We start from the raw sequence: 20351 nt of genomic DNA on the forward strand, positions 1-20351 counted from the left end.
CACAGCTCGGACACCTATGCATACCCACAAGACATGCCACCGGAGGTCTCTTCACTGTCCCCCAAGTCGAGAACAGACTATGGGAGGCGCATAGTAATACGTAGAGCCATGACTACATGGAACTCTCTTCCACATCAAGTAACTCATGCAAGAAGTAAAATTAGATTTAAAGAACAGATATAAATACAACTTATGGAACAGCGGGGACTGTGAAGCAACACAAACATAGGCACAGACACATGCATACACACACGTACACATGCATTTTTTGTTGTAGATATGTGATAGTAGAGTAGGGGCCTGAGGGCACATACTTAATGTGTTGTGAAGTCTGTTGTGAATGTATAGGAATGTTTTTAAAATTGTATAACTGCCTTAATTTTGCTGGACCCCAGGAAGAGTATGGGGATCCATAATAAATACAAATACCCCTGAGTCATTACTTGTGGAAGCACATTTGGCGGTGATAACAGCTTTGAATTATCTTGGGAATGTCTGTATCAGCTTTGCACATCTGGATTTGGGAATTGTCTCCCATTTTTCCTTGCAGATTTTCTCAAGCTCTGTTAAATTAAATGGGGGAGCAGCGGTAAACAGCAATCTTCAAGTATTTCACAGATTTTCAATGGGATTCAAGTTTGGGCTTTGGCTGGGTCGCTCAAGGACTTCGGAAGTATTTCCAGCGTTGCTTTGGCTGTATGCTTGGGGTCATTGTCCTGTTGGAATGTAAAAGGTCATTTGCACTCTGAAGCAGGTTCTCATCAAGTATTTGCCTGTATTTAACTCCATTCATTTATCCTTACCAGTCTCCCAGTCTCTGCCGCTGAAAAGCATCCACATAGCATGATGCTGCCACCACCATGCTTCACGGTAGGGATGGTGTTAGACGGGTGATGAACTGTGCCTGGTTTTCTCCAGACATAGAGCTTTGCATTCAGGCCAAAGTGTTACATTTTTGTCTCATCCGACCACAGCATCTTTTGCCTTATGATCTCAGTCTTTCACGTGCCTTTTTGCAAACTCCAGGCGTGCTGTCATGTGCCTTTTTCTCAGGAGGGGCTTCCGTCAGGCAACTCACCCATAAAGCCCAGATTGGTGAAGTGCTGTAGAGACTGTTGTCTTCTGGCAGGTTCTCCCATCTCAGTCAAGGAACTCTGTAGTTCTGTCAGAGTGGTCATTGGGTATTTGGTCACCTCCCTGACCAAGGTCCTTCTTGCGTGGTTCCTCACTTTGGTCGGACGGCCAGCTCTAGGCAGAGTCTGGGTAGTTCCATATTTTTTATATTTCCCAATGATGGAGACCACTGTGCTCTTGGAAACGTTCAACACTCTAGAAATTGTTTTATACCCTTCCCCAGATATATATGCCTCATCACAATTATATCTCTGAGATATACGGACAGTTCCTTGGACTTAATGGTATAGTTTCTGCTCTGACATGCACTGTCACCTGTGGGACCTTATATGGACAGGTGTGTTTCTTTCTTAATCATGTCCAAACAATTGAATTGGCCACAGGTGGACTCCAATCAAGTTGTAATGACATCTCAAGGATGATCAAAGGAAATTGGATGCACCTGAGCTTAATTTGGAGTGTCATATCAAAGGGCTGTAAATGCATATGTGATTCGTTTCAGGAAACTAGGTGTATGTCGCGCGTCACTACTTCACACGAGAGCCATTTGAACGTAAACTTTTTTAATCAAAATGCGTTTTTGGCAGAAATGCTTTCTGGAACATGAGAATAACAAACTTGTATGCCATCTGTAAATACGAATAAAATTGTTAAATTACAAGCCTAGTTGGTTTAGCCACAGAAAAAGACAGCAACCTTCCCGCTAGCGTTGATTAGCTAAAATAATGAGTGGGCTGGACATGCTGAGAGATTAGTTCGGATTGGTGTGCCATGTAGCACGCTTCTGTCTATGTGAGCTGGTCAGTATGTGTAGGTAATCCTGTCTAACGCGGCTTTTTTTATATATATATCGCGTAGTAGAACTGAATGAGTGTTGCTCTCCACTTTCTGGAGGACCGAGTTTTGAAATCAGTGGAATTAGACTATGATGGCTAAAGAGAAGGAGAAAAAACCTTTCTCCAGATTACATGTTCAAACTAAGGGCAACCATGGCATCTGTGACAGAGAGGGAGAAGCGTCCATCCATGTATATGGGTAAGATAGTCTAGCTAGCTACATTTTCAGATATTACATGTTTCTAATTTTGTCAGAAAGTCGTTTTCATTTCAAGTTAGTGTGCTGTTAGCTAGCTAGCTAATGTTAGCTGGAAGGCTCGCTAGCTAACGTTACTTGTATGATCTGTGTAGTAATATTATTCGTATCTCAGAGCCATTTGCTTTGCTAGTTATAGCCTAATGTTAGCTAGCTAACATTGAACCTGGTTGTTTAGCTACCTGCAGATTCATGCAGGGTAGTAACGTCATGAGTTGGGATTATGATTCATTGTTTAGCTAGCTAGCTAGCTACCTGTCTTAACAAAAGACTCCACTATGCAAGTAACCATTTCAATAGAATGTTAATGATGTCAGTGCGATAACTGTTGATAGATGTAGCTGGTAAATTCGCTCTGGCTATCTACTCCGATTTCAGAGCACTCTCGTCTGAGTGTGCCAGAGCGCAGAATAACTGACAAATTTACGAATGCTCAACACCTGCTGAATATGGCCGGTGTCAGTAAACGTTGGCAAAAAAGCATAATTAAATGGTTGCCAGCAGTACAGTTGCAGTCACCAACGCTCTGCATAGCATAGAAACAGCCTAACCAGCTCTGCTAGGGCGAATAAAATGGTCAGAGTGAGCTGTTCATTTGTGTCTGGAAGTAGCTAGCAAGCTAGCCAACGTTAGCCAGTTAGCTTGGGTGCTTGACTGCTGTTGTTAGGATGGAGCTCTGGGATCAACCCTTAAAGAGATGGGTGGGGCTAAAGCTTAAGAGGGTGTGAGCAATGCTGAATGGGTTTAGACAAAGAACAGCTCTCCAGTAGGTGTACCAAAACATTCAAAGGCCAATTTCTCAAAAGTGAGGTTACAAATTTATCAACTTTCAAAGCAGAGTTACTTTCCCATTGTTCCTCAACTGTAGTGTAAGATATACAATTTTCTAGCTCTGTCTCTACTTTTATCCAATGTAAAAAACACAATTTCAAATGTTGCTACATAAGACCAAATCGAGCCAGTTGGTCACATGCAAATGGAATTTCTGTATTTCATTTTCAATATGTTTTCAAACATTTCTAAAAAATGTTTTCACTTTGTCATATTGGGGTAATGTGTGTAGATGAGTGAGAAAATTCTGGCTTTAACACAACAAAATGTGTATTCTTTCTGAAGGCACTGTAAATTGTGTGTATACTGTAGACTATATATGAGTAGAACATGTGTGTACAGTCGTGGTCAAAAGTTTTGAGAATGACACAAATACTAATTTTCACAAAGTCTGCTGCCTCAGTTTTGATGATGGCAATTTGCATATACTTCAGAATGTCATGAAGAGTGATCAGATTAATTGCAAAGTCCCTCTTTGCCATGAAAATGAGCTTAATCCCCAAAAAACATTTCCACTGCATTTCAGCCCTGCCACAAAAGGACCAGCTGCCATCATGTCAGTGATTCTCTCATTAACACAGGTGAGAGTGTTGACGAGGACAAGGCTGGAGATCACTCTGTCATGCTGATTGAGTTAGAATAACAGACTGGAAGCTTTAAAAGGAGGGTGGTGCTTGAAATCATTGTTCTTCCTCTGTTAACCATGGTTACCTGCAAGGAAACACGTGCCGTCATCATTGCTTTGCACAAAAAGGGCTTCACAGGCAAGGATATTGCTGCTTGTAAGATTGCACCTAAATCAACCATTTATCAGATCATCAAGAACTTCAAGGAGAGAGGTTCAATTGTTGAAGAAGGCGTCAGGCCGCCCAAGAAAGTCCAGTAAGCGCCAGGACCGTCTCCTAAAGTTGATTCAGCTGCGGGATCGGGGCACCACCAGTGCAGAGCTTGCTCAGGAATGGCAGCAGGCAGGTGTGAGTGCATCTGCACGCTCAGTGAGGCAAAGTCTTTTGGAGGATGGCCTGGTGTCAAGAAGGGCAGCAAAGAAGCCAATTCTCTCCAGGAAAAACATCAGGGACAGACTGATATTCTGCAAAAGGTACAGGGATTGGACTGCTGAGGACTGGGGTAAAGTCATTTTCTCTGATGAATCCCCTTTCCGATTGTTTGGGGCATCCGGAAAACACCTTGTCCAGAGAAGACAAGGTGAGCGCTACCATCAGTCCTGTGTCATGCCAACAGTAAAGCATCCTGAGACCATTCATGTGTGGGGTTGCTTCTCAGCCAAGGGAGTGGGCTCACTCACAATTTTGCCTAAGAACACAGCCATGAATAAAGAATGGTACCAACACATCCTCAGAGAGCAACTTCTCCTAACCATCCAAGAACAGTTTGGTGACGACCAATGCCTTTTCCAGCATGATGGAACACCTTGCCATAAGGCAAAAGTGATAACTAAGTGGCTCGGGAACAAAACATCGAAATGTTGGGTCCATGGCCAGAACTCCCCAGACCTTAATCCCGTTGAGAACTTGTGGTCGATCCTCAAGAGGCGGGTGGACAGACAAACAACCCACAAATTCTGACAAACTCCCAAGCATTGATAATGCAAGAATGGGCTGCCATCAGTCAGGATGTGGCCCAGAATTTAATTGACAGCATGCCAGGGCGGATTGCGGAGGTCTTGAAAAAGAAGGGTCAACACTGCAAATATTGACACTTTGCATAAACTTAATGTAATTGTCAATAAAAGCCTTTGACTTATGGAATGCTTGTAATTATACTTCAGTATACCATAGTAACATCTGACAAAAATATCTCATAACACTGAAGCAGTGAACTTTGTGAAGACCAATACTTGTGTCATTCTCAAAACTTTTGACCACGACTGTACATCAGTAGTTATATAGGATGAACCATGACTAGATTACAGTAAATACAGATAAAGTTGGTAAAACAATATGCAATCATTAAGTGACCAGTGTTCAATGTCTCTATATACATGGGGCAGCAGTCTCTAAGTTGCAGGGGCAGAGTACCGTAGCCTGACGACTCAAACTAAATTCTTCCGCTGCTCTGTCGTTCGCTACATACAGTGAGGGGGAAAAAAGTATTTGATCCCCTGCTGATTTTGTACGTTGCCCACTGACAAAGAAATGAGCAGTCTATAATTTTAATGGTAGGTTTATTTGAACAGTGAGAGACAAAATAACAACAAAAAAATCCAGAAAAACGCATGTCAAAAATGTTATAAATTGATTTGCATTTTAATGAGGGAAATAAGTATTTGACCCCTCTGCAAAACATTACTTAGTACTTGGTGGCAAAACCCTTGTTGGCAATCACAGAGGTAAGACTATTCTTGTAGTTGGCCACCAGGTTTGCACACATCTCAGGAGGGATTTTGTCTCACTCCTCTTTGCAGATCTTCTCCAAGTCATTAAGGTTTCGAGTCTGACGTTTGGCAACTCGAACCTTCAGCTCCCCTCCACAGATTTTCTATGGTATTAAGGTCTGGAGACTGGCTAGGCCACTACAGGACCTTCATGTGCTTCTTCTTGAGCCACTCCTTTGTTGCCTTGGCCGTGTGTTTTGTGTCATTGTCATGCTGGAATACCCATCCACGACCCATTTTCAATGCCCTGGCTGAGGGAAGGAGGTTCTCACCCAAGATTTGATAGTACATGGCCCCGTCCATCGTCCCTTTGATGCGGTGAAGTTGTCCTGTCCCCTTAGCAGAAAAACACCCCCAAAGCATAATGTTTCCCACCTCCATGTTTGACGGTGGGGATGGTGTTCTTGGGGTCATAGGCAGCATTCCTCCTCCTCCAAACACGGCGAGTTGAGTTGATGCCAAAGAGCTCGATTTTGGTCTCATCTGACCACAACACTTTCACCCAGTTCTCCTCTGAATCATTCAGATGTTCATTGGCAAACTTCAGACGGCCCTGTATATGTGCTTTCTTGAGCAGGGGGGACCTTGCGGGCGCTGCAGGATTTCAGTCCTTCACGGCGTAGTGTGTTACCAATTGTTTTCTTGGTGACTATGGTCCCAGCTGCCTTGAGATCATTGACAAGATCCTCCCGTGTAGTTCTGGGCTGATTCCTCACCGTTCTCATGATCATTGCAACTCCACGAGGTGAGATCTTGCATGGAGCCCCAGGCAGAGGGAGATTGACAGTTCTTTTGTGTTTCTTCCATTTGCGAATAATCGCACCAACTGTTGTCACCTTCTCACCAAGCTGCTTGGTGATGGTCTTGTAGCCCATTCCAGCCTCGTGTAGGTCTACAATCTTGTCCCTGACATCCTTGGAGAGCTCTTTAGTCTTGGCCATGGTGGAGAGTTTGGAATCTGATTGATTGATTGCTTCTGTGGACTCCCTTTAAGAGTGTGCTCCTAATCTCAGCTCGTTACCTGTATAAAAGACACCTGGGAGCCAGAAATCTTTCTGATTGAGAGGGGGTCAAATACTTATTTCCCTCATTAAAATGCAAATCAATTTATAACATTTTTTACATGCGTTTTTCTGGATTTTTTTGTTGTTATTCTGTCTCTCACTGTTCAAATAAACCTACCATTAAAATTCTAGACTGATCATTTCTTTAGTCAGTGGGCAAACGTACAAAATCAGCAGGGGATCAAATACTTTTTTCCCTCACTGTACTTTAGTCTGAGACTGCAGTCATTTAAGTTGTTTGTGGTGACGAGGGGCACAAGGGGCGTTGTGTGTGTGTGTCAATAAGTGGTGTTTGTGTGAGACACTACTCACCTTCCACTGACTTGTCCTCTCCTCTTCTCTTCCCTCTCACCTGAAATACCAATCTCTTAATCATAGGGTGTGATGGGATGGTGTTTGAAAGAGCAGGTGACTTTCATTTTCTCTCTCTTTTGTCCTGAGCAGTGAGGTCCAGGCAGGGGTGTATATCAGAAGCCCAAGATTGAACATTTGGAAGGCTTAGTTTGAGTTAACTAGAATTATCTAATTGTCAAGTGTGTGTGTGTATTGTTGTGCAACCTTTTTTAAATGTGTTGTTCAACTCTAGCACATGTGTGTCCACATACAGGGTTATGCTCCTGCGCATGTGTGTGTGTGTGTGGGAGCATCAGGGCTGGGCCTGATGAGATTAGCGTCTCGGCGGTGGCAGATTACCTGTAACCATGATCTGTTGTCGTGGGGATTAACTTCCCAGCGTTCCGTGAAGCGCTCCATGCTGTGAAGTACCAGAACACTGAGGGGCGCTAAAGTTAGGCTAATCCCCTTCTCCTGTGACCTGAGAGGAAGGAGGAGGAGGAGGAGGAGGGGCTGACAACCTCACCTGGCGAGAGAGGGAAATGGGGAAGGAAATAAAGAGGAGAGAGAATGGCTGGATAGACGAACAAGAGAGGAAGCCTACTACTTCAGAAAGGAGGTAAGAAGAAAGGGGGTACTGAGAGGTGAAGGATGAGAGGGGAAAGAAAGGAGGAGCAAGAGAAGAAAAAAACCATTCCTTTATTTCTCGTTGTAGTGTTCTAGAGCCCCTCAGACAAATTCTAGAACTTTTTCCTCTCAACCTTGCTCTTTTTAGGTTATTTTCCTCAGTTTTCAACTGTCAGAAAACATTGCCTAATGTGGGGGTTCTATCTTCTCTTTCATTTTACATTTACATTTTAGTAATTTGGCAGACGCTCTTATCCAGAGCGACTTACAGTAGTGAGTACATAGATTTTCATTTATTTTTTTCAAACTGGTCCCCTGTGGGAATCGAACCCACAACCCTGGCGTTGCAAGCGCCATGCTCTACCAACTGAGCCACATGGTTACTTTTAATTCATTTTCTGATATTACCAATTTACTTCATTGTAGTTTTTGTGGTATTAAAAACTGAGTGGCTGCGGTTCTGGATTTTCTGGAACCCGGCTTTCCGTGGCTAATGATACGGAGATTTCTGTGCGTGTGCAGGATTTTTTTTATGTAGCTGCTGCCCACTCCGCTGCCTACGTAGCTTCTACTCAGTGCTTCACTGCCGCGTCGTTTTCCTTGACATGGAGGGGAAACTTCAAGTTGTACACTAAATACCTATTTCTTACAGTCTATGCTAAAGACATGGTTGACATGTTCAAACTATGCATTACGTGTCGCGATTTCATGTTCTTTTTTCAGAATAGGTGTTAGGCTACATGCAGCTATCATGTTGAACACAAGCGACATGATCAACATGTTCGTACAAACTTTGCAAACATTAGCATGACACAAAGGCACTCTAGCGATTTCATGTTCTTCGTAGCTGCTGAGTTGCATGTAGTCTCAAAAACCTGACCCTAGGCAACACAGTGACTAGGTAGGGTCTGGTTTCAATGATAGACTCTTTTGGCATAGAGGAACTACGTCACTGCCTACGTCACTACTTTATCCGCATGAATAAAATACTGAATATTAGCTAGCAAGATGGAGATCACGGCGGGTATTTTTAATGAGTGCATTTCGCAAGTGGCTAGTTTGCATCAACTACCTTAAAGACGTGCTTTGGTACTTGGGTGACCAAAGTATTTTTTAAACCTCCCGCTTTGGGCTGGATGTGTCAATGTGTAGCTCATACATACATAATCTATGAGCAGAATTACTGTCTTAACTCAATTAGCCACGAAATCCCTTGTTTTAAATCCCTTGTTTGAAAGCGACAAGATGGCGCCGGAGGAGATGGCTGCCGTTTTACGGCCCCCTACCAATTGTACTATTATGTGTTTTTTTCGTGTTATTTGTTCATTGTTATTCTGTACATAATGTTTCTGCACCATCTCTTATGACCAAAAAGAGCTTCTGGATATCAGGACAGCGATTACTCACCTCGTATTGGACGAAGATTTTTTCTTCAACGAGTTGGACCCGAAGGATTTTCTACAGACACCCGACAAGGCCCAAATCCCCGTTATTTGCATGAGAAAGAGACGGAGATATCGTGGACGTAGGTCGGGTTGCCTTGTAAGGATCCGACGGCGAGCGAGTAATCTGCCTCTTCCATCAGTCCTATTAAAATAAAAAAATTATAGGTCCAAAAGGCTTCTTAACAGCTTCTACCAGCAAGCCATAAGACTCCTGAACAGCTAATCATGGCTACCTGGACTATTTGCATTGCCCCCACCCCACCCACTCTTTACGCTGATGCTACTCTGTTTATTATCTATGCATAGTCACTTCAACTCTACCCACATGTACATATTACCTCAATTACCTCGACTAACCTGTGCCCCCGCACATTGACTCTGTACCTGTACCCCCTGTATATAGCCTCCCTACTGTTATTTTATTTTACTGCTGCTCTTTAATTATTAGTTATTTTAATTTTTTTACTTATCTATTTTTTACTTAACACTTACTTTTCTTAAAACTGCATTGTTGGTTAAGGGCTTGTAAGTAAGAATTTCACTGTAAGGTAAAATACCTGTTGTATTCGGCGCATGTGGCAAATACGATTTGATTTGACTGTTTTCTTGAAGCTGTGCTACGCCATTTTCCCTACATTTCCCCCCACATGGGCCTGCCCCCTAGCAATTTGAGTTCTAGCAAATGAGCTCCAGCACCTCACATTTGAGTGACAGCTAACAAGATGTCTGCCCAGCATTATCGAATGAGGATGCAGGGCAGGCCCAACAGCTCAGTGGACACAGCAGAGAGAGATCGAGAGAGAGCATTGATGTGGTGCACATACAGTGGGGAGAACAAGTATTTGATACACTGCCGATTTTGCAGGTTTTCCTACTTACAAAGCATGTAGAGGTCTGTAATTTTTATCATAGATACACTTCAACTGTGAGAGACGGAATCTAAAACAAAAATCCAGAAAATCACATTGTATGATTTTTAAGTAATAATTTGCATTTTATTGCATGACATAAGTATTTTATCACCTACCAACCAGTAAGAATTCCGGCTCTCACAGACCTGTTAGTTTTTCTTTAAGAAGCCCTCCTGTTCTCCACTCATTACCTGTATTAACTGCATCTGTTTGAACTCGTTACCTGTATAAAAGACACCTGTCCACACACTCAATCAAACAGACTCCAACCTCTCCACAATGGCCAAGACCAGAGAGCTGTGTAAGGACATCAGGGATACAATTGTAGACCTGCACAAGGCTGGGATGGGCTACAGGACAATAGGCAAGCAGCTTGGTGAGAAGGCAACAACTGTTGGCGCAATTATTAGAAAATGGAAGAAGTTCAAGATGACGGTCAATCACCTTCGGTCTGGGGATCCATGCAAGATCTCACCTCGTGGGGCATCAATGATCATGAGGAAGGTGAGGGATCAGCCCAGAACTACACGGCAGGACCTGGTCAATGACCTGAAGAGAGCTGGGACCACAGTCTCAAAGAAAACCATTAGTAACACACTACGCCGTCATGGATTAAAATCCTGCAGCGCACGCAAGGTCCCCCTGCTCAAGCCAGCGCATGTCCAGGCCCGTCTGAAGTTTGCCAATGACCATCTGGATGATCCAGAGGAGGAATGGGATAAGGTAATGTGGTCTGATGAGACAAAAATAGAGCTTTTTGGTCTAAACTCCACTCGCCGTGTTTGGAGGAAGAAGAAGGATGAGTACAACCCCAAGAACACCATCCCAACCGTGAAGCATGGAAGTGGAAACAGCATTCTTTGGGGATGCTTTTCTGCAAAGGGGACAGGACGACTGCACCGTATTGAGGGGAGGATGGATGGAGCCATGTATCGCGAGATCTTGGCCAACAACCTCCTTCCCTCAGTAAGAGCATTGAAGATGGGTCGTGGCTGGGTCTTCCAGCATGACAACGACTCGAAACACACAGCCAGGGCAACTAAGGAGTGGCTCCGTAAGAAGCATCTCGAGGTCCTGGAGTGGCCTAGCCAGTCTCCAGACCTGAACCCAATAGAACATCTTTGGAGGGAGCTGAAAGTCCGTATTGCCCAGCGACAGCCCCGGAACCTGAAGGATCTGGAGAAGGTCTGTATGGAGGAGTGGGCCAAAATCCCTGCTGCAGTGTGTGCAAACCTGGTCCAGACCTACAGGAAACGTATGATCTCTGTAATTGCAAACAAAGGTTTCTGTACCAAATATTAAGTTCTGCTTTTCTGATGTATCAAATACTTATGTCATGCAATAAAATGCAAATGATTACTTAAAAACCATACAATGTGATTTTCTGGATTTTTGTTTTAGATTCCGTCTCTCACAGTTGAAGTGTACCTATGATAAAAATTACAGACCTCTACATGCTTTGTAAGTAGGAAAACCTGCAAAATCGGCAGTGTTTCAAATACTTGTTCTCCCCACTGTATATGATGTAGTATGCAATTTTCAGGGACCACTTTTGCTTGCAAGTGCTACTTTCAGAACTACTGGCTAAAAAGTATACAAAAGTACTGGAGAATCTCTTTAACGAAAGCCACTGCAAAGGTTTTGTCAGCAAACTTTGGTTTTGAATCACAACATTCTGGCATGTCTGCCTTGTGATTTGTTGGGAGAGTCCCCAGAATATTTTTTTCCCTTATCGACGTAGGCAGTGACGTAGTTCCTCAATGCCAAAAGAGTCCATAATTGGAACCAGATCCTAGTCACTGCGTGCGGTCCAACCGTGAAGTAGACATCCCTCGGCCCTAAATCCAATCGAGGGAGGGTGATGAACGTAGTGGCAACGTCCTTGGTGGAAATATTGAAGTTGAGCTTAAAAACAACCAACCTAAAGCTATTGATGCACCTAGCAAGCTAATGTAGCTAGCACTCCTGTCAGGTAGCTAGCTACTGTTACCTTTAGCTGGCTAGCTAGTTTTATAGTTCATTTATTCCAATACATTTTCAGAATTCCCAAAAATATGTTTAGAAAGCTAGCTAGCTAGCTAGCTACGCTTTATTGGCTCCTCACTACGAGTCCCAGACACTTTGAGCGTCATTACGCTTTGCCAACACTAAAATCAATGTTATGTTGTTTTTTCATCCAGCGGTGTTGAGTAAATTTGACATTTCGCAGCAACCAGAGTTTGACACGTGACTACAGTTTGCATTGAATTGTGGGCTATATCAACCCCGCAAGTGATCAAAGTTGTTCACTCACTCCCTCAAGCTCAATCGAGGGCCGAGGGGGTAACATTTGTGAATTGGACCGCCACTTAATATGGCAATCAAACTGCGTCTGGTTTTGACAGGGATTCCCCCGAGGGAAAGTGGCTAGCGTGAGGTTTGAGGGGGTAACAATAACGCGACTGGGCCGCAGCCTGTATTGCCTAGGGCTGGTTTTCGGCAAACATATTTAAGCAAGCATATCAAACACAAGCAAGACACAGACAGGCAGTCAAAATAGCGATTTAATGTTATTTTCTCATGATCATTGCAAACATTGGCTAGTTATTTTTTTCAGCAACTCTTACTACGATATTGCATCATAACTCTATGAAGATTATGATCACAAATAGTAAGCAATCTAATGCAGTAGTTGACAAACGACGTAAGGAATAATAGCGCACCGGACGACGCAAAACAAACTCGCCCATTGTCAGACTGTGGTTACCGGTCCAGATACACGTTCGGCTGCCTAGAAGGTTTGGCTGCCCAGAGGAATAGCTAGGTATCATATTCGTGCGGTGCTTGCATGATCATTAAGAAGCAAAATAGCATTTAGTAGGCCCTGTGTGTGGTTAAAACGCAGATCGTTTTTTGCCCCAATGCAAAACTCAAGTGGCGAGTTAAATGCAGCTATCTAGGCAGCATATTAAACACAAGCAAGACACAGACACGTGTCGTGTATGACGATTATGACTAGTCTTGAGGGACAAAGAAGAACTGTTTATCTTAAGTTTGAATGTAGCCGTTTGGAGGGTGACGCCCCAGGGGAGACTGGTGATTGGCCAGAAGAGGGAGCCACCCATCTTTTTGCATTGTTTATAAGTAAGGGGCTAGACAAAGAGAGGCAGAGCGGCCATTCTGAGGCGTCGCTCTCCGGATGTCATGACATCTGTCACTTATGCTGAAGCTTGTGATCTGAATAAACCTTATGATCAAAGTTCAGTATGAGCGGACTCCTTTGTTTATCAGCAATAATTGCCACCATTCACCCGATACGACACACGCAATCTAATTAGCGAATTAATGTTATTTCCTCATCATCATTGCAAGCATTGGCTAAGCAGGAGGCACACAAGCAGTCAAAGTAGTAGTGTTATTTTTTCCGAAACTAGTCGCTAGTGGCTACGATATGGCAGCAACTATAAAGATTAGCCTACATCATCACACAAAATGCTGAATATTTTTGCTACAATGCAATGTTTAGGGACTGCGTCCTGCTTGAGCAACAGACAGAGAAGGTTGTATAGCCATTTCTTGGAATGTTTGTTCAAATCGCCGCAGGGTTTTTATTTTTGCTGATCAGAAATATTAGGCAGAGACAGGCTACATCGTAGTTCAGAAGAGGGTGAGTAAAGAGCGGTGCGTGAAGGGAGGGGGATTGTGAACAGCAACTACGTATGTGTGTGTAAAATAAGACATGCGCAGAACATGATCCGGATCCTTAGCTTTGAGAAAGAGGTTTCTGGAGGGGTGGGTGGGGGTGAAAACTCTCTATTTGCAGCAATGGCCTATTAAAGCTGCAATATGTAACTTTTTGAGCGAGCTGACCAAATTCACATAGAAATGTGTGTTAGATCTGTCATTATCATTGAAAGCATGTCTAAGAAGTGGTCGATCTGTTCTATGTGCGCTATTTCTATGCTTTTCGTTTTTGTGTCTTAACTTTTGGTTTTGTACACCAGCTTCAAACAGCTGAAAATACAATATTTTTGATTATGGAAAATATATTTCACAGCGGTTTAGATGGTACAATGATTCTCTACATTATACTTCCTCGTTTTGTCACATGAAATTAGGAAAACTATTTGAATTTTAGCAGCCAGGAAATGGTGAAGAGATTTCTGCATAGTGCATCTTAAAAAAAAAGAAGCTATTGTTATTGTCAAATAACTTTAATTTGTTGTTAAGCCTGCCAAAAGATGTCTCTCTCTTCTACTTCTCATTACCATAGAGGAGAAACATCCATAATTTTAGAGAGGAGAAGGGAGGACCGAGGGAGTTAAAAGGGAGGGGGGGGGATAGAGAGAGGACCAAAAGGGAGGGGGGGATAGAGAGAGGACCAAGCGGAGAAGAGAGGACAGAAGAGGAGAGGCCTGTGTTTTTCACAGTGAAAAGACTCAAGAGGGGTTTCAAGGGCAAAACACTGACTTATTCTAGGAGAGAGAGGGAAAATATGAAGAGGAGGGAGAGAGGGAGACCATGAGGACCAAAAGGCCATGTCTGCTCAATTAGTCCCCCACAGTCCGTACCCCCCTCATACCCCCATTTATTCATCCATTTGCTCTGCCCGCCAGTTACCTATCCATCTTTTTATCACACACTCCTTCATTCTCCTGCTCATCAATCAGTTCGCCTCTGCTCACACACATCGCCCCGCATCCATCCAACTAGATAGTAAGCTGTCATGGTCAAAACATTTAGACTCAATGGTTGCTAAAATGGGAAGAGGTCTGTCCATGCTTTGCATTCTTGACATCTCAGTTGACCAGACAGGTCCTACAGGCCGTAGTTTTGTCGCACCTGGACTACTGCCCAGCTGTGTGGTCATGTGCGGCAAAGAGGGACATAGGTAAATTGCAGTTGGTCCAGAACAAAGCAGCACGTATCACACTTAGATGTACACGGAGGGAAATGTCAGTAACATGCATGTGACTGCATCACTATTGGTCTTTGTGCGAAGTATTGATGTGTAGAAGTTACCGAACTGTCTGTTCAAGCAGTTGGCACACAGTTCGGACACTCATCGGTACAACACAAGACATGCAACCAGAGGTCTCTTCACAGTCCCCAGGTCCAGAACAGAGGCTGGGAAACGCACAGTATTAAATAGAGCCATGACTACATGGAACTCTCTGCCACCCAGGTAACTCAAGCTAGCAATAAAACCAGATAAAAGAATACCTTACTGCACAAAAGGGACTGTGAAGAGACACAGCCATTTTATATATCTTGTATTTTAATTAGCACTGTATTATAGATTAGACCTAGATATCACGTGTATGTGCTGATATGTAAGCTATGTGTGACATTTGAAATGTATACTGAACAAAAATATAAATGCAACATGCAACAATTTCATTGATTTTACTGAGTTACAGTTCATATGAGGAAATCAGTCAATTGAAATAAATTCATTAGGCCCTAATCAATGGATTTCACATGACTGGGAATACAGATATGCATCTGTTGGTCACAGATACCATAAAAAAATGGGCCTCACAATGAGCCTCAGCATGTCGTAATGGTATTTTTGTGCATTCAAATTGCCATCAATAAAATGCAATTGTGTTAGTTGTCCGTAGCTTATGTCTGCCCATACCATAACCCCACCGCCACCATGGGGCACTCTGTTCACAAAGTTGACATCAGCAAACCGCTCGCCCACACGACGCCATACACGTGGTCTGCGGTTGTGAGGACGGTTGGACGTACTGCCACATTCTCTAAAACGTCGAAATTCTCTAAAACGACGTTGGAGGTGGCTTATGGTAGAGAAATAAACATTTAATTCTCTGGCAACAGCTCTGGTTGACATTTCTGCAGTCAACATGCCAATTGCACGCTCCCTCAAAACATGAGACATCTGTGGCATTGTGTTGTGTGACAAAACATGCACATTTTTGTGTCATTTTATTGTCTCCAGCACAAGGTGCACCTGTGTAATGATCATGCTGTTTAATCAGATTCTTGATATGCCACACCTGTCAGAGGGATGGATTATCTTGGCAAAGGAGAAATGCTCACTAACAAGGATGTAAACAAATTTGAGATAAATAAGCTTTTTGTGCATATGGAAAATGTCTGGGATGTTGTATTTCAGCCCGTGAAACATGGGACCAACACTTTACATGTTGCGTTTATATTTTTGTTCAGTGTAGTTCAGTCCTTTACTAATAATTTTCTGTACTATGTATTATGTCATGTTTCATGTGGACCCCAGGAAGAGTAGCTGCTGCTTTTGCAGTGACTAATGAGGATCCTAATAAATACCAATACCAACTGCTCAATGGTTCTGCTCTTGTGGCTCTCCATGAATTCTGACCTTCTGTGATTGTCGTCCATCTATGAGGAAATTTATTTTCTTTCCTCCCGGCTGTGTATTGTTGCTAGAATGGCCGCCGGATGCTGGTTTCTTGACAGGTGAAGAGCTTTGGCATTGTATTCTAATGTGCTGCAGTTCGCTTCAGTGAAACATTTAATGAAATCTACTCTCCAGTGCTCTTTAAACAGCAACTTACATTTCTTTAAGAGTCCGGTCACCACACCTACTGTCCACTTTCTCTCTATCTCTAAGGTAATCCAAAGTGCATCAGAGCTTGGTGAGCAGTATGATAACTTTTTTTATTTTTCAGTCCTCAATACAGTATTTCCAATTGAATTTCTATTTGTATGGCTCTTAAGTCATTTGCCACAGAGGGCTTCACACAAGGATAGGCCCAAACGCCACAATGGCAAGCGTGGGTCATTCACTCCGCATCTACTCTCCACTCTCATAGCTAGTGTATGGTGAGTGTCTCTGGTACAAAATGGTGGCTGTGATTCACTCAGGTTAATGAAGCGTAGCCAGTTCAGACAGGAAACCTGAGTGATTCATCACTCTACCTTAATATGGCACTATATTTAGTTGACCAATTTCTGCACATCCTCTGATGGTTGCCACGTGCAAGTTATGTGTTGGTGTTTCTTGGTGACATGCTGTTGCTGTAACGTGTTACTCACTATGCATGTCTGTTTTCTGCTAGCCCGCCGCCACCCCAGCCTCCACCTGTTTGCCTCTGCTTTTGTTTCAGTCGGGGGGGACTGGTATAGCTATTATCATTTACTTTCTAATAAATGGTTAAACGAATACGTGGTGTTTTCTGTCTGAACTACTCATTGGTGGTGGATGGGTTGATGGTAACATACAGTGTGCTATGAGACCTAGTGAAAAAAGCTTTATACATGTTTAGTATCAATATAATCTATCACTGACTCAATCGACAATGTAGCCAACTTTCCACTCGATAAGATCATGGTTTAGTTCAAACTCTCTTGGACTGATCCCTAGTGTTCTTTATACTCGAACTCTCTGACCTCAGTCTTTCGTTACCCTTCAATTTATGCTACCCTTATACAGTATGTTAGCTCTGGTTCCCCTAAGCCTGATTTCTCTCTGTTTCAGACCAACCTGCCCATCTTCAAGCTGAAGGAGTCTCGTGTGCGGAGACGGTACAGCGACTTTGAGTGGCTCAGAGGGGAGCTGGAGAGAGACAGCAAGGTGAGCCCTCTGGGGGGTTTACAAGTCTCAATACACTTTACACAGGAATCATTTAATCAAACCCAAGAGATAAAGACAACAATATAACTGATACAAGATTTGAACTTGTTAACATGTGTGTGTCCCTCTCAGGTGGTGGTACCCCCTCTCCCAGGGAAGGCTCTGTTCAGACAGCTGCCGTTCCGAGGGGACGATGGGATATTTGACGATTCTTTCATCGAGGAGCGGAGAGCTGGGCTGGAGCAGTTCCTCAACAAGTGAGTCTACACAGACAAGATCCTACACAGACAGAACCTGGATGTTGTGCTGTGTTGCGATTTATTACTACTTTTTGATTGATGTCAGGTGTGTGTGGGAGCGTACATGTAGGCGTGTGTGTTTGTTAAACATTTCAATGCAGTCACTCTTGGCTCAATCTTAACCTTAGGAGCCTATGAAACATTTAACATAAATCAGATTTTCTCTCATCTTTCTTGGCATCGTTAAGACTGTACACATACAGCAGGACATCTCCCCATCTCTACTCCTTCATTCTCCTTCATAATTGCCTGTTAAAGGAACAAGAGGCTGCAAGTGCGTCCCTTAGTACTTGTTTTTTTCATAAATTAGTTTTATCTTATATGTGTAATTTATGATAATTGAGTCTCAAATTACAGCGAGCGGTTCCTTGATGGATGGTGTGTGCACCCCTGCTTATTTTTTACCCAAGGTGTTCTCACCCCCACGTAGAGAACAATAAAAGTTACAGTGGGGCTGTTATTATTTGCTTTGATTGCAGACTTGGCTATTATCTTTGTTTCATGTGCAAATTATACCTGTTAGAATATTAAGTACGCTAAAAGACTGTGGCGAGAGAGAAAAAATTGTTTTTTATTCGAAAGAGCGAAGAATGTGTTGGTAATTAATCTTTTTTTCCCTCAAATTAAACACTGCTGTTGATCATGGCATTGTTCAGACTTAATAGCTGCACAGCGGAGTGGAGTTGGTTCGCTCTGCTGTTATGAACTGTGATTGAGTATATTGTGGAGAGAACCTTTTACCTAGAGGTAAACATGGTTATCACTTCTAAACAACCCAGCAGAGGGGAGAGAACAGCACAAGGGAAGTTCGCTGGCCATATTGTTCAAAAACAAAATGTGTGAATACGGTCAGAGTTAGGATGGAGGAGTGGGGACAGGGTTGTGTGTGACCAGGGGCCAGCTTATTTACAGTTTAATTGAACCCCATAAAAAAATGTCAGTTTTGATTGAGTCATGCATGGAGTGTCGGGAGGGGGGGCTCAACATGCTCATCTAATGGCAAATGGAAGCCTCCTCAAATCCTCCACAATGTTTCTGCTGTACATGAACCCTTGGGGTCATGCTTGCCCTTCAGAAATATTTCCCATTTAAGAATGTAGCTGAGTACACAGGATGATGAGAGTATGTCTGTCATGGGAAATTGGTCTGTTAAGAGGAAGTAGATTTTTTTTGAGTCTCAGGTGCCCTTTCACGTTTTTGCTCCCTTGTTCTCCTTTGCTTCCCCCCCTCCATCTTTCTTTCTTTCTCTCTCTCTCCATCCCTCTCCCTGACCTTGATGGTAATTATGAGCAGCTTCCCAGAATACTTTCCTCTCTATCAAATTCTCTGCCTCCTGCTCCAGATGTGACATGGGGACATTATGAATGTAAAATAACATTTAGTAAAGGTGTTCCCTGTTCCCCTCTCAATTCCATCATACATAGGTCAGTGGTCTTCTAAATACACCTGATCTGACCATTTGGACAAAACAAACCTGCTGAAAATGTGGGCACATTTTGCTTAACTTTTGACAACACTTTACACAGTACTTTAATACTGTCCTATTATGGTCAATCTCTCTCATGGCACTCTCTCATGGAAGCCCTATGTTCCACATAGGAACAAAGAGGATTAAGTAAGGAAGTCACTATGGTAAAGAATGTATTTAGAGATTTTTCTCCAGGAAAAAAAAGAATGTACAAAATGTGTTCTTTGTTACCATGTACTTTGTGGCCATGTCAGACAGACTGTAACAACATGAATTCATAACCACTTGTAACCTCTGTGTCTCTCCCTGTTTTGTGTTTCAGAGTGGCTGGTCACCCCTTGGCCCAGAACGAGCGCTGTCTGCACATGTTTCTACAGGATGAGTCTGTGGACAAAACCTATACCCCCTCCAAAATACGACAAGCCTAAGACAAGGGCCACCACACGGGCCAGCCCCGGGCCACTCTCGGCCCTGGTCTATCCTCAGCCAGGCCCCGGCTCTCTCTACTGCTAACGGTCCTGCTCTGCTCTGACCACAAACACTTGTAAGATCTTCTTCACTCTTCTTTTGTTTGCAATCACTTTTCTTCTTTCTTTGTCTTTTATCTCCGTTTTGATTAGTGATCTCATGTAGTGCTCGTTTTCAACTCTCAATTGGATCAAACTAGGAAATGGTCTACGTGTAATAACTGTGGTTGAAAATAATATATCGTTTTTGTTGTCTCAACGCCACGAACTTGGGTGTTTTACAGTATGTTATCTATATTTATCAGTGAGGTATGTCTTGGATATTTTCATTTTTAAAGAAATATATAAAAAAAATACCTTTCCATGTATGCAATCCTCATGTTGAAACCCCATACATTACACACTGTTGTTTCTATTCAATGTCCAATTGGAATGATTGTCCTCACCACCATAACTGTGACTTGTCACACTTTGTCCCTGACTCTGAAAATCACACTTTGTAGACGGTCCATCCCTACCATAAACTGAAGCATGTGTGTCTCTGTGTGTACTACCAGCCAGCACTTCCCCTTTTAGTTAGCCTGTAAATTATTTTATAATGAGAAAATGCACCAGAGAGGGGAACCCCACAGCATTTCTACCAACTGACTGTGCGTTTATGAAATGTGTATACTGCTGTGCCATTTAGTTTATTTAGAACATTTTCCAATAAAACAGGTCAAACTCA

The 20351-nt window shown here is 43.0% G+C and overlaps 1 protein-coding gene across 1 annotated transcript in view; it reads left to right on the forward strand.

Moving 5' to 3' along the window:
• LOC121552268 (sorting nexin-3) overlaps positions 1 to 20351 on the forward strand; it is a 51211-nt gene extending 30860 nt beyond the window's left edge. The window contains exons 2-4 of the mRNA XM_041865044.2: positions 17295 to 17390; positions 17523 to 17647; positions 19480 to 20351. Coding sequence (XP_041720978.1) covers positions 17295 to 17390; positions 17523 to 17647; positions 19480 to 19585 — 327 coding nt within the window. The 3' untranslated portion in view covers positions 19586 to 20351. The remainder of the gene's footprint in view (positions 1 to 17294; positions 17391 to 17522; positions 17648 to 19479) is intronic.

This window comes from Coregonus clupeaformis, chromosome 36 (assembly GCF_020615455.1).
Source record: "Coregonus clupeaformis isolate EN_2021a chromosome 36, ASM2061545v1, whole genome shotgun sequence".
Taxonomy (NCBI): Eukaryota; Metazoa; Chordata; class Actinopteri; order Salmoniformes; family Salmonidae; genus Coregonus; species Coregonus clupeaformis.